Source organism: Camelus bactrianus, chromosome 9 (genome assembly GCF_048773025.1).
Source record: "Camelus bactrianus isolate YW-2024 breed Bactrian camel chromosome 9, ASM4877302v1, whole genome shotgun sequence".
In the NCBI taxonomy this organism is placed as follows: domain Eukaryota; kingdom Metazoa; phylum Chordata; class Mammalia; order Artiodactyla; family Camelidae; genus Camelus; species Camelus bactrianus.
In genome coordinates, this window is record NC_133547.1 from 48,456,565 (window position 1) to 48,474,492 (window position 17,928).

At 37.6% G+C, this 17,928-nt stretch overlaps 1 protein-coding gene across 1 annotated transcript in view; it reads right to left on the reverse strand.

The window, feature by feature from the left end:
- The window catches only part of NOTCH2 (notch receptor 2), a 153,513-nt gene that overhangs the window by 92,323 nt on the left and 43,262 nt on the right, over positions 1-17,928 (reverse strand). Inside the window, exon 2 of the mRNA XM_010967928.3 lies at positions 15,615-15,696. Within this exon, the coding sequence (XP_010966230.1) occupies positions 15,615-15,696 (82 nt within the window). The remainder of the gene's footprint in view (positions 1-15,614; positions 15,697-17,928) is intronic.

A 17,928-nucleotide genomic window follows, 5' to 3' on the forward strand; every position in this document is an offset into this window, starting at 1 on the left:
AGCCAGTTGTCCCCAAGCGACGCACTATACAGTTACTGCATGGAGTCTGCAAATGCTAATTAAACACTCTCTAGACTACTAAATAATGTCCTATCTATATTTAAATGGACTGTAAATGCTGTTATAATTATTAAAACATAAAGGTTTATAAAAGTTATTGCATTCTTAGTAGATTTTGACATTATGCCTTGTATTCAAACAAGAGACTGAGAAATGCTTTCATCTCAAGATCGTCTCCCCCTTACACCTTACACTCTTGCTAGGCTCAACTTCTTTCGGCTCCTGTGCCTCCAGACCTTTTGTACATGCTGTTCACTCAGCGCAACACACTTTTCCCCACTCTTTTCTCATAGTTAAGTCCTAAAATTCCTTTAAGCTTCAGCTCAAATTTTATTTCCTTTAAGAAATAAGCACGACACCCAGCTGTATAATTCTGCAACCCTAATATATATCATTCATTATCCCATTATTATGATTATTTGTCTTCCCCAACAGACTAAGAATTGTTCCTCACCATACTCCCAGTGCCTAAGACAATAACTGGCATATAGATGGCATGCGACTATTCAATGCTCATATTCTTAACAGGGCAAAATGCAAGCGTGCATGGAATCTTCACACCCTAAAGACTCTTTAAATATACTCAAAGTTTGGGAACCACTAGGTTGAGCTATTTACCCAAAGGATTAGCAACACTAATTAAGATTCCTGATATATGGAAGACTTCTTAACCTTCACTTTCCCCTGAATCAAAGTGGGCCAGCCAAGCTATATGGAGTAGATTTTTGAAATCATATTTCCCCCCAAAGTATGAACTTACATACACACATATATACACACACATACACACACAGATACACTGACTGCATTTTCTTTTATACATCTATTAATCTTTTACTAATTTTTGATAAAACATTCATTACATGAACCACCAGGATCCTGAATGACAGAACTTCCTACAAAGTGGCCTCAGTGGCATGAACTGCTAAATTCTTTAGAGACTGAGCAGTAAAAAGTAACAAAATTTCAGAGAAAAAAAATTGTGTGTGGGTGCTAGCTTTCTGTTCTCCAACATAAGGAGATAACCACCTGTAAAGTTCTGAAGTCCAAGAAATATCTGAAACCAGAAAGCACAAAAAGCTTATGGTTTGATCAGAAAGGATTCCTAGTTCAAAAATAATCATACCCAAATCATATCAAACCGAACCTGAATGTGAGAGTAGGCTGAAGAAAAGTCTGAATTTCTTCAAACTTTAAGAGGGTAAAAAAAATCTTTCTTTGTAGATTGTGAATAAACTATTCTCCAAAAAAAGTAATAATCAAATGTACACATATGCAAAACCATTGAATCAATAATTGAAAAATATGATTGCAAAATTCACTGAAACAGTACAAAATCCCGTATATGGCCTTAATTCGAATCACAGATAATTAAGAGTGGACTTCATGGGAAATAAATAACAGTGTCTTGAACGCTATTTCAAGACAAAAACCACTAGTTCCCATAAGAGACAGGACCAAGGGGTAAAACACTGGTTCTTGGGGGGTAAAAAAAAACTTAGATATTACAATGGTTTGTGGCCTTCCAAAGGGCCACAGCAGCTACACAGATACACAATATACCTATAGTATTAAAATTGCATGGGTTTAGGGAAAAAACTCTAAAACGGCTCCTTTTGGGCAAGAGGTGATAGTGATAAAAAAAAATTTTTGAGAAACACTGAGATAGCATATACAAATAAAGTAATTTTTAGCCTAGTATTTGGCACTCATGACACTCATAAATGTTGGTTGAATTAAATAGAAAAGCTTCCTATAAATGCTGCCTGTATTAGTATACATTCAAACTCAACTCAGCTTTGGAAATTCCTTCACCTACACCTGATCTACTGTATGAAATCAAAGTCTATATTTCCATAGGGACAAAGTGAAAATCCTACAAAGCTAAACGGTGATCTAATGAGAAAATTTATCTAACATACATCCAGATACCATACAGATTACTTCTTTTGAAAGTCCCCAAGGCTATCATCATTTTATGTACTCTTGCCTTCTTTTAACAAAAACAGCAAAACCCACAAACCCCCATCATGTGGACGATGCCTACAATGCATGTGAAGAGTCTTAGCCTACTGGTGCCTGTACTTAGAAGCATGCTCTATCATCAGTGACACAACTGGGACTGGATTTGGTTTGTTTATCTGTTGTCCTCTAGATTATAAGCTTTTGAGAACAAACAATTATTAAAATCATCACCATCACAATAATCACCCAAAAAACTTTTCCACACAAAGGATAACTTTCACAAAGTCAATGATATCTTACAACATTTATTACTTTCATGGCAATATGAGAACAGCTATTGTCAAAGAAAAAAATGTAATATTTTTATTTATATTATTGATGATGCTCATTAATTTAACAGGATCTCGGCTTTGGTGCAGATCTCCAGTATAGATCATCTCAACTAGAAAAGTGGCATCAACCAAAAATGGATACAAGAAGATCAGATAAAATTCTTTGTTCTAACTTCAGCAACATCTGCTTCGAGAATTTGTTCTGTATATTAAAAAAAAAAATCTTGCCACAGAGAATGGTTCTTCCAGTCTACATCGTGTACCCTGGAAGGACATGAAGCGTTTCAAGTGGCTATTATGCTCTAAGGTAAAGGTCAGCAAATATTGCTCTGGGCAAAATCCACGGGCCACCTGTTTTTGTACCTCCAGCCCAGGAGCTAAAACTGGCTTTAACCTTTTTCAAATGGTTACATTTTAAAGGGGCATATAAACCTACATCATATCCTCAGTATGCTTCTTGACCAGCAAAGCCGAAAACATTTAGCATCTGGCACTTTAAGAAAAATTTTGCTGATCTCTGCTCTAAGACCAGGACAACATTATAGTATATGTAGGCTAAAAACACCTTCAAAATATGTGCTTACCATTTAGGTAACTTCTTTTGTTTTCTAGATGTCAGGCCACTTTAGGAGCACTTGTTACAGATAAACTATTTTTAATTTCAGAAAGTCAATCCAGTGGTCAAAGGATCATCATTGTTAATTGCCATACCACTGCATAATTAGAACCAAAGATAATAAAAATAATGGACATCATGGAAAAAAAATTATGGTGTATGACCCTAATGTGATGACTCAAGACAAAAACCACTACTTCCCTTAAAATATAGGACCATGGCCCAAACGGTTTAAAAGAAACTTAGACATTACAATGATTTGTGGCCTTCCAAATCAGAGAAACTGAGTATCAAACAAGAATCTTGAAAGTAATGCACTCAAGTTCATACAAAGTGAAAATCAATGCATCCTGAGAAGCATTCCACTCACTAAACAAAATCAGGGCAAAGCCACACCTGATGTGGCTACATCCTCCTGCACCATTCTGCTTAAAAAACCCATGTCCAGTGAGTGATAGGTGAGATGTACTTTGGCCATACTTACAGATAGAAAGATAGATAGATAGATAGACAGAATGACAGACAGACAGACAGGTATGTAGTTATGAGTTTGTTTTTTATATGAATAAGAATAAAAATATAATTAGTATATTGTTTTACAAAAATCTTACCCAAGACTTTAGCATGTTCCCAGATCTTTCTGATAGAGTGGCTCCCCGCAGACCCTTCCTCTTCATCAGCCCTGGCTCTGCCACTGGATATTAATCCTGAACAAGCCACTTTACCTCTCTGAGCCTCAGATTCCTCATGTATTAAGATGCTAGGCCAAATAATCTCTAATATTCCCCTTAACTCTAAAATTGTATGACTGAATTAGGTATGTTCCACTGCCCCTTGGATTTTAATATCCTTAAAGAGGATTAAAGACCCCCACAGGAGGAACTCAAAAGAATTCCCACATTGTTTTGTCTCATGGAATGTTAAAAAATAAAAATGTATAGCTGAAGTTAAAATTCTTGGTCTTTCAAACTGCTTCATAAAAGCCCTAAATTGTTGGGGGTTTTTCATTATGCTTTTCTCTCTTCCTCTTTTCTCCTCTTCTCTCTGTATATTCACCCTGAACATCAGTTCCTTGAAAGTTAGCACCAAGAATGAAAAGAAACAGTGTGAATCTTTAGATCACCTAACAGGGTGTGAGAAACATCTTTTAGTCCCAGTCTACTTTCTAATCAGTTATGTAATGCAGGCTAAGTCACTTGGCCATATTAAGCCTTGGGCTCCTCACATACCAAACAAGATGACTGGGAAAGGTGCTCGTCAAAATCCCTTCAACCTCCTAAGTATGATGACAATTCCGACTTTTGAAGTCCCTCAGCAATACTGCTCAAGAATGTAATGATGCTTGCTGACTGTAATGCTTGGAGTCAGTGGTTGTATCTGTCTTGACCACTGACCCACTCCAAGTAGGGGCTCCCTGTCATCCTTCTAAGTGCACAGACAGTTCAACACACGCTTGTGTAAATGAATTGTTGCATAACTCACACTTTCAGCTAACCCTTCACAGGAAGCATAAGAAAGCAAAGAATAAGCAAAAGAGAAAGAGCAATATTTTTAAACAAGATATGGAAAATAAAGAGGAACTCTGAGCCTAAAAGGGGAAAAAAAGGCCTTACCATCTTCCCCAAGACATCTGGCCAACATGAGAGCCTGTTTTCTTCAGCACAGAATGGTGGTAGACACTGCAGTCCCTTTATGGAATCTGATCTGCTGATAAGTTACACAAGACCAAAAATGACCAACGTGTATGTAAAACTGTGGTCTGGGAAGAGATGTACCAAATTTAAACTTGCAGGAAGTCAACCACTTAATTAAGTTCATGTAGGTAGGACCTTTTTCCAGATATAATTTTTACATACCCTCTCAACAGTGTGTCTATCTTCCCCAGCTCAGAATGTTCTCATTAATTCTTATAAAATTTAGGAAAGAATAGGTGATGTCCCATAATTAGAGAGTTTGCATCTCTGAAGATTAATTATGAACTCTGATTGTCAAGGTCAGCCTTTGCCTGGAAGGAAATGAGTCAACTTTCATTAGTAATCAAGTTCTGTCCATGTTTTAGGAGTGACCCAGAAATTCAAGGCCATGAGTTTTAACAATGTGAGACAGAGAACCAGACACCACAAATATTATATACAAATAGAACTAAGACAGAAAAATTAAAGTCAGAGAGGTTCCTGAGGTACTTTTCAGGATGAGTGAGGTTTCAGAAGGGGCAAGTTGCCCAGTAAAATAATTCTTCATGGAGATGTCTCTGGCTTACACAATAAGAAACAGCATTTCAAAATCTTAAAGAGACAGGAGGTTAAAGGGCTAAGGCGCTACCATGATCTTGGCAAAAGGATCACAACCACTGTCAAATGTTTTCCACACAGAATAGGCATCCCTGGTTTACGCTAGATAATTGAGGGTTTGGATATGTACTATATAATCAGAGAAAACAAGTAGTAGAGGACATGAGCTAATTTGGGGTAACCAGAGATCTGCCTAACAGATGCTTGCTTACTCTGGATCTCTAAAATGAACTGGATCAGGCCAATGATATGCTGGACAGAAGGGATCTGAGGTCGGGATACCTGAATTCTCAGCTAGGAGAACGTGTGATGCCGTCTATGAAAACTGATGCCGTCTGTAGTGTCTCTGTTTTTTCATCTCTCCTCCTATCCCAACCCACTCTTTTTCTTGCCTCAGAGATTCTTGAATTCTGAGTTTCCCCTGTAAATGGTATCCACAAGCCTACCTGGCCACTCTGCTCTGGGAGCAGCATAAGACTCAACAGTCAAGGCTGAAAACGTCTGGAGGAGGGGAGAGATGACTGCTCCCAGCTGCCCTCTCTTCCTATCCCCTGGTCCCCTCTTCACCCCACAAGACAGTCTATCTTCAAGCATCAGGCCAACATGTGCTAAAGGAATGATTTTTTTAAATCAGTTATCTGTCATTGTAAAACCAGATTAATATACCTACTGGTTTACTAAAACCTCACACAAACTGAAGTACAAAAAGAAGAGAGCAACCAAGATGTAGAAAAGTTTTTAAATGGTGGCATTAAGAAAAAAATGATAAAGATATTGGTAATGATTATTCCAGGTAATAATAATAGCCCTTCTAGCCCCCTCAGTCTCTCTACTTCCATCCTTCTACCTATTCATCTGCTAAGGCACACAGTCAATATTCTCAAATTTATTCTCAGATTATAAGTGGTCCACAGAAAAACTCTCTGGTTTTAGTCTTGTGTCCCATAGCAGTCATTTCCTTGTCTGAATCTGCATAGTTGTCATCACCTGTGCCGCTACTCTGGGCACCTGCAGGCTCTCTTATTTTACACACACATGCATGCTTCATCTCCCCAACAAGATGGCAAGACAGGGGGAGGGTACAGCTCAAGTGGTAGAGCACATGCACAAGGTCCTGGGTTCAATCCCCAGCACTTCCTCTAAAAACAAATAAATAGACCTAATTACCTTCCCCCCAAAAAACAAAAAAAATTTAATTTAATTTAAAAAAAAAAAGATGGCAAGACATCAGAGGACTGCCACCACATCTTATGCAGGAGAAGCAACATTCATTAGCAGACCATCCTGAGGTATAGATACTTGTGAATAAGAAAGTCAGACAGCACAGGCCTCTTGGGCCTTTATGTCTATTCACAACATCCAGCCCAGTGCTTAATCAGAGTAACCAGCTCAATAAATACCAGTAAGATGAAAATTAAACTTTTCTTTGAAGAGTGCTATGGACTGAGTGTTTGTGTCCCCTCAAAATTCTTATGTTGAAACCCTAATAACCAATGTGATGTTATCTGGAAGGGGGACCTCTGGGAGATAATTAGGTAGATGAAGTCATGAGAGTAGGGTCCTCATGATGGGATTAGTGCCCTTAAAAGGAGACTAGAGCTTTCTCTCCCCACCATGTGAGGACATAGTGAGAGGGCGGCCACCAGTAAATCAGGAAGAAGGTCCTCACAGGGAACAAGCTAGCCAGCACCTTGATCTTGGACTTCAGCCTCCAGAACTGTGTGAAATAAATGTCTATTGGTTAAGCCACCTGGTCCTTGGTAGTTTCTTATAGCAGCCTGAGCTGACTAAGACAAAGAGTGAGAGTCCTAAAGTGCCTCAGAGTCTATCTGACTTTCAAGTAGTGTTCAGGATACAGTACAGATATAGAAACTGCAGGAAAGTGGCCTGAATCTACACAGACTCAGTACCCTGCATGCTGCCATTTGACATAAGGCATAATCAGGTTCTTTTCTCTTCAACACCTACCTTGTCCTCATACTTACATAAAGAAAAAAACTGGATATACTGTTCCAGTTGGATGTGCTTACTGAGTAATACCACCTGTCACTTAATAACGCCTTTATTGGTCTTTGTCTTCACTTTCTTTTCATAAAGATCCAAGTAGGAGTTCATTTGGGAGAGGAACATTTTATTTACTTATTTTTGTGTGTGTATATATATGTATATATATTTTAATTGAAGTATAGTCAGTTTACAATGTCATGTCAATTTCTCGTGTACATCTTAATGCTTCAGTCACACATGAACATACAAATATGTTCTTTCATAATCTTTCTTTTCACATTCATATTCCTTTTCACCATAAGTTACTGTAAGATATTGACTATAGTTCCCTGTGCTATACAGTATGAACTTGTTGTTTATCTACTTTATATATATTAGTTAATATCTGTAAATTCAAACTCCCAGTTTATCCCTTCCCACTCCCTTCCTCCCCCGTAACCATAAGTTTGTTTTCTGTTTCTGTGAGTCACTTTCCATTTTTGTAAATAAGTTCATTTGTGGCATTTTATAGATTCCACATATAAGTGATATCATATGGTATTTTTCTTTCTCTTTCTGCCTTACTTCACTTAGAATGACATTCTCCAGGTCCATCCATGTCACTGCAAATGGCATTGTTTTATTCTTTTTTATGGTTGAGTAGTATTCCTATATATATATATATACACCACAACTTCTTTATCCAGTCATCTGTTGATGGACATTTAGGTTGTTTCCATGTCTTGGCTATTGTAAACAGTGCTGCTATGATCATTGGGGTGCATGTATCTTTTTGAATTAAGGTTCCCTCTGGATATATGCCCATGAGTGGGATTGCTGGATCATACGGTAAGTCTATTTTTAGTCTTTTGAGGAATCTCCATACTGTTTTCCAAAACAGCTGCACCAAACAACATTCCCACCAACAGTATAGGAGAGTTCCCTTTTCAGGAGAAGAACATTTTAAACAGAAGGTAACTGCATTAATAAGGGAAGGCTGAAGGCATCACTATAAGAGTTGGTAATACATTTGAACACAGAGGAGGAAGTGCTAGTGAAGATTATTGATGATGGATTAATAGGATATAGAGAACTTCGGGAAGAAGCAGAGAAACTGTAATTTACCTTACATCAGGATGTAAAGTCAACCTCAACTAAGACAAATATGAAACACTCACATAATACACATACACACCAGAGACAGACAGACACACGACACACACAGGAGGGTGGGGGCGGAGGAAACATTAAATTATTCCTAGCTACAAAATTCCTAGCTACAAGATGCTGTGAAGAGGGCCTAACAAAAACCCCCACCACGCCCACACATTCATGCTAGCTTAACAAAAAAAAAGTGCTTGGAAATTTCTAGATAATTACATTTTTTTTATCACATTCCAATGCCCTCAACTGCTTTGTACTCAATCTTGCTAGCCTTGATGAAGGATGGATAGCCAAAATTTTAAATGAAGGATTTAATTAAGTTACTCCAGGTCCTGAAAAAAGAAATATTTCTCATCCTGCTTATTCACAAGAAGAAAGGGGATAAGAGAATTACTACATGAAATTAATAGTGCTGACATGCCACAATGGAACAATAAGAAAGAAACTCTACTTAGGATTATGGTTAACCTGGGGACTGTGTTGAAAGAGGCCTAGCTAAACTTCTATCTATTCGTGCCAGGTTTACAAGCCAAAATTAGTTGATTTAACTTACTGGCGGTTATTCAAGACAGGCAAAAGGATACAGACAAAGCTTAAGAACCACCTTCTCCTGCTTCTGTATCTCACACTGAAGTTTATAAAATTTCCAACCTAAAGAATAAAGATTAGTTAAAAATAATATAGGAATTCTGTTGTTATATATTGATAAGAAGCTGGTAATCAAGACATGCTTTATGAAAAAATTCCTCAGGGACACTTAACATATTTGTTAAAGGATGTTTTCAAGGACATAAATGTTAATAAGAATAGCTTAAGAATGGTACTGTTAAAGGGTCCAGATCTCCAATCCTAAAAAAGGAAAGCCTCACAGACATACATCTAAAACTCACTGTGCAAGTACAAGGCACTATACTTAACAACCTGTGACTTCCGTGCTGGCAGCATCATTCATCAGAAGTTGGAGAATTTGACCTGTCCCTGTATCACAGCTGCATAAAACCTGTCTGGACTTGCTCCCCTTCCATTAGCAAAAAGAAGGACAAAGTTTCAAGTTTTGAAGTTTGGTTTTCTCTACTAAAGAGCATTTTAGTACACAGTATCCTCTATCGCCACCTTCACTGCCCTCTTCTAATATTTCATCTGCATGAATTGTACTGAGATTTCCAGTCCAAGGCCAGTTCTCAGAAATGCAGCACATTAGCCAAGCCTGGCCCATGTACACTCATGTAGCTACCAGCAAGTTCAATATTCCAGTATTATGTCAGCTGCCCAGGACTACCTATGTCTCTACTTTAAAGTCAGAAACTATATAAAGTAGAGTTTTAATCATAATCCTGATCTGCAAAGCCACCTTTGGTACACTTTCAAATGTTCCACATTTCCTTTTCAGAAGGTCCGTTTGAACCACCACTTTAAAATAAGTCATTTTGTCCCATTTTACTGATAGGCAAACTGAAACTCAGAGCAATCACAAAGAGCGTATCTCAGGTCAGCTACTTAAAAGTTATGTGATCCTGGGCAAATTATTTATCCTCTTTGAGTTTTCCATATGCTCATTGGTAAAACAGGGATATTAAGACTATTTACCTTACACGAGGACTAAAATAATGCATATAAAGAACTCAACTGAGCATAGATTCTATTATGTAATAAGTGCTCAATAAATGTTAACTAGTATAGTATTCTTTAACTGGCCAAAGATCCAATTACTGACAGGAATTAGGGCTCAAATTCAAACCTATCTGGTATAAAAACCCATCCTCTCCATGTCACCAGGCAGGGCTCTTCCAGATGCCTTAATCCACCCTCCAGTGCCAGACTGAACCATACAAGAGCCTGGGGCAAAAGAAAGAAATCAACAGTACTGACCTCTTTTTTTAAAAATTTGGATTTTTTTATCAGAGTTTTTGCATTAATTTTGATTGAACTATTGCCTTAAAAATATTCTTTATCTTGAAGGAAACTTGCTGGCAGAACCAGTTTCAGCAGAGAAGAAACAGAAAGCGATGTAACAGTTGATATTTTCCCCAGTGCATTTCTTTGATCTGACACTGCCCCTGAACAGCACTGAATGCACCAACAAGGTGAGTGAAAGGGGAAAATGCTGAGTCAGCCATGACTTCTGAAAATGCCTTTCTAGGGCAGTACCACCATATACAAACATTGCTAAGGCATCCTCTACTATAAGCTAGCCAGGCTCTGGAAGATTCTGAGTATCTCTATTCTCTTGCGATTATTCAGAAACTTATCAAGAGGACAGAAAAGGCAATGGCTCCAGTCTTTTTGGATGGCTTTAGGGGGCCTGGACCACGAGCATCACTCCCTAATCCTGGCAAGGAAAATTGTTGCCTGTTAAGGTTTAATCTTTCTTACAGCTAGCTAAAAGGTAAATTTTAGGTAAAATGTGACACAAAGTTATATTTTATAACATTTTCCATTTATAATAATTTACTTTAAAATGTAGTTTCGAGTAAGATTTCAAGTTACACACTTCGGCAAAAAGTAGATTCTCAAATGCAATCACCCATCCACAGGAGCCTACGTAACGCATGGTGAGTTTCCACTATATAACAAACACTGTGCTAGTTATCTCCTAAGTGGTATGCAGAAAACTTTGAAAGACTCCTTTAAAATTATAGTTCTTAACTATTAAAAATAATAGCAGAGTAACTTTTATCAGACCAACTCTCTTGCTTATAATTATTAAAAACGCCGGATGAAATATTAAAAGTACCAGAGAGCAATCAAAGCAGACAGAAACTAGAAAGGATACAAGCCTCAAACTGAAAAAAAAAAAAAAAATACAAGAAACCTACTTTTATACACCTTTTTTCCCTGAAGGTATTCCCCAGTTCATGAAGCACAAAAGGAGTAGAATGCAAGCAGATAATGGAAGTCTTACTAAGCTAAGGAGTCAAAGGTATCTGGAACTGTCAAAGCCACTGGAATTTGAGGAGGAGAAATCCTGGAAAGGACAGAATCACAGAGAGGGTAGACCTAAAATATGTTATACAACTTCACAACAAGATGATCTTTAGAAACACAAGGGAAAGCAGGAGCTGGAAGGCTGAAAAGCTAAGCATGCTTCTGGGGAGTCAGAGGTTTGAATACAAGTCCTACCAAATTACAGGGGCTTGGGATATACTCCAGTACATGATAAACACCCCACGCTTTCCACTGAACCCACTGCTGGGTTCGTACCTTGGGAGTAAGGACCATATCCCTAGACTAAAACATACCATCAGACTAAAAGCAAAACAGACCCACGATAGCAGAGCCTAAATCCAAACCTCCACAGCATCAAGGTGATCTTCCATTAACATCCTTTAGTAGAAGATAAACTTTAAAATGCATCATCCACAATGTCTAGTAAATAACAAAAACTACCATAAACATGAAGTAAATTATACCCATAGTCAAGAGAAAGAGTTGTTGATGTAAACACATCCAAATGTTAAGAATGAGTGGTCAAGGGCTTTATATAACTTATGAAAAATGTGTTCTTAAAAATGCACATTTTGTGAATTTTACAGATCATAACTTTACCCACCCCCCAACATTCTAGTGAACTTGAGTTGCCCATGATTTTTAATCAAAGTGGGATTTGGAATGGTTTATATTTGAAAGCCTGAGACAATTTGAAAGTGATTAATGGCAGCCAAATTTAATTATATATTTACACCTCCCAGTAGGACAGGGAGAGAATGAAACGTCTTATCTCTCTGTAGCGAGAGGGCTTTATTAAGATCTGACAACAATTATTTAGGAACAATAATTGAGTTTTATGCAAGATTACACAGGTTCTTGTCTGGCATCCCAATCTAATCACAGACTGATAGAGTACTTAGGTTCCTAACAGTGAGAAAAAACAGTTGAGCTGTGTACAGAACTAACCTTCAAAAGTACTTATCCTCATCTGTCAATGTGCTCTTATCAAGGATTTCTATAATTTCTATAAACAACCATTATATTTTAGCTGAATCAGTAACATTACGCTCTTTAAACAGATAGTCAGATACTTTCTACTTTAAAACATTTTCCATTAACTCCCACCCAACCACCCCATTAAAAGAAATTTGGCTTCAATTTTCTTTTCTTAATCCACTAAGCAATCTCATGAATAAAAAGATAATCATATGTCCTGCATGTCTGATGTAATTCTGTAAACCTTCTAAGTGTTCTAATATTCATTTACCATCTTGTGAAAATAATATTTACTGAACAAGCTGGATTACCTTCTTTCCCTAGGGAAAAAAACCGAAGTTGGTGAAGATATACTGAAAGGTCTGCTAAATAAATGTTATTTTTGCTTAAATTTTGCTTAACTCTCTGTGGAGGTTAGCACGGTATTGTAGGATGATTGACTTGGCTTCCCTGATGTTGGTCTTGCTTTTCCTATGTCCACTTATGTTGACACTGCTACTCTTGAAGACGCTAATATTACTTTTACTGAGGTAGAGAAACGTTCTCTTTTTACAACTTTTGTTGTTCATATTGATCTCTCAAAAGAATGGCCTTGCCCATTTTCACCCTTACTCTCCCTTTCTTCTGAACTTGTTTCCCTCATAATAGGGGTAGAGGACATCCGAGGGACCCACCCAGAACTATATGCATAAGCAACCCATCCCATCCATAATTAACAAGTATCCAGGGACAGAATTCAGGCAGCTTCATTTTTTGTTAATCACAAGGTGAGTTCCCTCTTCTCTTGCAATACTTCTTCTAAAAACTAGGGGCCAATATAAAACCTGTATGTATGCCATCTACAAGAGACCCACTTCAGACCTAGAGACATACAGACCGAAAGTGAGGGGATGGAAAAAGGTAGTCCATGCAAATGGAAATCAAAAGAAAGCTGTAGTGGTAAAACTTCTATCAGACAAAATGGATTTTAAAACAAAGACTATTGCAAGAGACAAAGAAGGACACTACATAATGATCAAGGGATCAATCCAAGAAGAAGATATAACAATTGCAAATATACATGCACTCAACAAAGGAGCACCTCAATATATAAGGCAACTGTTAACAGACATAAAAGGAGAAATCGACAGTAACACAGTAATAGTGGGGGACCTTAACACCCCACTTACATCAGCAGACAGATCATCCAAACAGAAAATCAATAAGGAAATACAGGCCTTAAATTACACATTAGACCAGAAGGACTCAACTGATATCTATAGAGCTTTCCATCGAAAAGCAGCAGAATACATTCTTCTCAAGTGCACATGGAATATTCTCTAAGATAGATGCTTCGCTGGACCACAAAGCAAGCCTTGGTAAACTAAAGAAAACTGAAATCATAACAAGCATCTTTTCTGACTACAGTACTATGAGATTAGAAATCAACTACAAGAAAAACTACAAAAAACACAAAACCTAGGGGCCACTTTGTCTCTCTCACTGTGGATGGAGAGTTTGAGACTAGCAGCTCACAAATCTCTTTTCTCCCAAAAGTGACTCTTGGTGTTCTTTCCTGGTAAGTGCTCACCAATTGTTTTCTCTAAAATCCTTTCTCCCCACGTCAGACCACAAACACGTAGACCAACACTTAGAACGTATTTGAAATTCTCCCTCTGAAATTGCCTCTCTGTGTGGTACTTCCATCCTTAATGCTACATGAAGAAAATAAAATTTTCAGAGGAGAGGACCAGTTTCTACTTATTAAAGACAAATAGATTTTAAAACGTGAATGATAGTATCTGTTGAGCACCCTTTGGTTCAAGAAACACATTGTTGAGCACTAGCGACATACCAGGCACTACACTAGGCATTCACTTACAAAAACGCATAATAAGATCAGGACCTCACACTCTCATGGGAGAAACAAGCACATCAACAAATGGTCATAATATAATGGGTTAACTACTACAAGAGGGCTAAATAACAGAATAAAGCAAGTAACTAAGACACCAGATGCCAAAAAGAGACTAAACAAGATTTTAGTGGCCAATTCTAAGGTATTAAGTTCCTTTCGTTATTATCTCCAGTTGTGTTTCCATTCTTAGAGGAGACTACATCACATGTTTTTGGTTGGATTTTATCCCAGCTAGAAAAACTAAGTGAACAGCCCACAACCAGTTACATAAAAAATTTCATTTCCAGTGTTATCTTTATTCCAGTCCAAACAACCTATTGTTAAGCTTTACTGTCATCACAGCTTAAAATATTTTCACTTTAGTGAAGAAAATTTTTTCTGACTTGGAAAAATCCTTCTTTATAATGTTAAAGAACTTAGATTCTGGTGTCAGAATAGACTTGATTGGAAGAAATGTCATCATTATATTTATGGTATTCAATTAAATATCCAGAAAAGAAACAAAAACATGTTGGATAAAATCATTTAACATGCTTATCAAGCAAATACCTCTACCAAAGCAAAGAACAAATACACCCCATAAAAGTGTTAAAGAAGGTAAGTTTCATGTTATCAAATCTTATTTTCCATGACAGAAATAGAAATGGATACATGTTCCTATCAAAAAACTTCAATTGAGGTAGAAGGAAAAATAAAATTGTCCCTAGGAAACCTAGAGAAGCTGTTTATGAGATTACTTCACAGACTTCCTCATACAAACAAAAAGGATGGCTGGACTAGATGATTGGAAAGAAATGCTCTTGAGAACCTGCCTACACTCCCTAGTCCTACTTCTCATCCTCAATCTTTTAAACCCATATAATGACACCCACAGCCCCTGTTCCCTACATCATCCCTACAGGCATGTGTACATCTCCTCTCATATTCTCTCTTCCATAATTGGAATTTTTACTAGAAAAAAAAATTTTTCTACATGCCTGTAATATTTACTTACAGTTGGCAGAATTAAAGTCAACATCTATTTGGTTTGACTTAAAAATGAGATCACAGCTAACCTGCTGAGAAATGATTTTAAGGTTCTGCCTTAAACTGAAAAATGTAAAAGAATGTACAATATATGTAATGAGCTACTCACTGAAAGTCTCTTTCATGATGAAAAAGATAATGACAAGACAGTAAGTTCTTATTAACCATTTATCTCACATCCACACCCTTCCATCCTCATCCCCCATAAAAACTACATCTGAAAAGTTAGATAACCAGTCACATTTCATAGAAATATTAAAAATAGAATAGTAGAAACAGATCTTGTCCAGTGTCTTCTTGAGGAAAAATAAAATACATAAAGAAGAAAAAAAGAGAGAGAGAGAAAAGCTTACTTGCAGTATCCGGTGCCATTGTGGTAGGTGACACATATTCCTTCATTTACACAAGGCTCATAGCCGTCCCGACACTGCAATGCTAAAAATAAAAACAAATGCACATTAGAAATAAATCACTCATCACAACCCTCAGACATCAGAGAAATGTTATTCAATCCAGGTCAACACTGATTCCCATATCCAACTTGATTTAGGCTTTCCTTTACAGTTTTAATTGGGTTATTTTTTTTTTTGTCTTCTGGCTTCTGGGGTCATAGAAGTACAGAAGCTTGTCCCAAGATTGTCTTCCCACAAGAACTGTTCTGTGGTCTTGAATGATTCTCTTAATTCTCTGTGCCTCTATCTCCCCAGCTGTTCCATCCCTATTTTCCAATGATATTAAAAAAATTAAAGTTACAGCATCCCCATGAGCATCTTGGAATCTAAATGCTTCCATTGAGCAATGGAAGGATTCATCGATAAATATTTAGGAAGATCTGCGTAGATACTAGTTCACCATAAAATTACTTACACCTTCAGATGAAGTTTCAGAACAGGACACTTCAAGAAATAATCAGAAACACCAACAATATTCATTCAACAAACTGTAGGTGAGAGCCTAGTATGTACCAGGCACTATATTTGGATCCAAAAGAAAAGGGGGAAATGGAATATGAAGAGAAATGAATAAAACATAATCTCCAACTTCAAGGGGCTCACACAAAGATGGGGAGTAGACCATGAATAGAGATCGTAGAGGAGGGGGGATCAAAGTAAAGAAAATAAAAAGTTAATTTCATACATATAAATAAAACAATGATTCTCAAATTCTTGAAACCCAGTCTTTTGAACAAAAAGGCACTTCACCATCCTAATCCATCCCCAAAACAGACTACTCATAAATAAGTAGCAGTGGTAGAAACTTTCATTGATTTCAGCCAGAAGAGGAGAAAGGCTACCCAAAGTCCGCCACTTATTTGCTGAAAAATTATAATACCTTGATATTGTTCAGCTTTTAGAGTTGGAATTTTCATCACCAAAAAGGTTTATCAAGAATCCTAATAACAATTGGAAAGGCAAGATAGAAAGAAACCTTGTCAAACAATAGAAATTAAAATTGAAATCCATAAACTTGTTCTGGAAGATTATTACGATGTTCATCTCCCTAGGATGGCTCATGTATTAATACCTGAAAGCAAAGTCAAGGAGTCTCCACCTCTGAGTCTCCTCTAGCCATACCAGTTTGTGAATAATCTGCATTATCAGAGGCTCTAGGTCTGCCTTTCTGGGGCGTCAATGCCAGCTTCCTTTCACAGCAGGGCCCAGGCCCAAGCTGGATGTTAGAACAACTCCTTAGTTAACAATTAGTGCATAAGAACCTTCTACTTGCAGTCCTGTTATCAAGTAATGAAATCCTCTGAGAACATGTTTACAGAAATCTCATCTTTTAAGATAATAATTAAAAAAAAAAACAATAGTAACAATAGCAGCTAACACGTAGCCCTTACTAAATACCAGGTATTGTTCTAAGCACTTTACATAGACTAATTCAATCTTCCCAACAACCCTATGAAGAATCCATTCCACAGGAAGGATAAGTGACCTGCCTGTCTGTCATACCAATGAGTTAAACCTAGGTAGGCTGGGTCCCACGAGAGAGTCTGTGCTCTTAACTACAGTGATACACTGCTTCCCACCATCTGATATTTCTCTCTTCAAGATGGGCCGAATAGGCATTATTATACCTACGTATCAGAAAGTGAAGGCCAAGGAGGTTAAGCGACCTCCTCATGGGGCATCCCACCACTAGCTGTGGCAGCGCTGGGCCTGGGACCCAGGTCTCTTACTGAGTCCAGCCCCGTCTCCATGACAGCTGTTGGAATCACACAAGCAGTCACTAGGCTCAGCCCGAACATGCATATTCAGGAAGAGGGTCATCTTGTCCATATCCCACTTCCCTGTAGGGCTCAAATGCTCACTCTTCCCACACTGATAAGCCCAATGCAACAACTATAATTAAAACAGTTAATGTCAGGTTATTTCCTCCATACCAAAGTTCTCAAACTGATATTTTTATTCTCTTTAGACACTTTTATTAGTTTCAATGAGGACCTCCTAACTTTTTTTCTATTTGCTTTTTGCTCTAAATATAAAAAAAGAAAGAAAGAGAGAAAACCTCGCAGTAGGAAAGGAATGTCCCGCAGGCACAGAGCAAGCTGCAGCTCTGTCCTCCCCCTGCAGGAATCCTGGTGCAGTGGAGGGAGACCGAAACCTTGTGGCTACCACAAACTAGCTGTGCTACTGAAAGAAAAGCACAACCTCATGGGGGCTC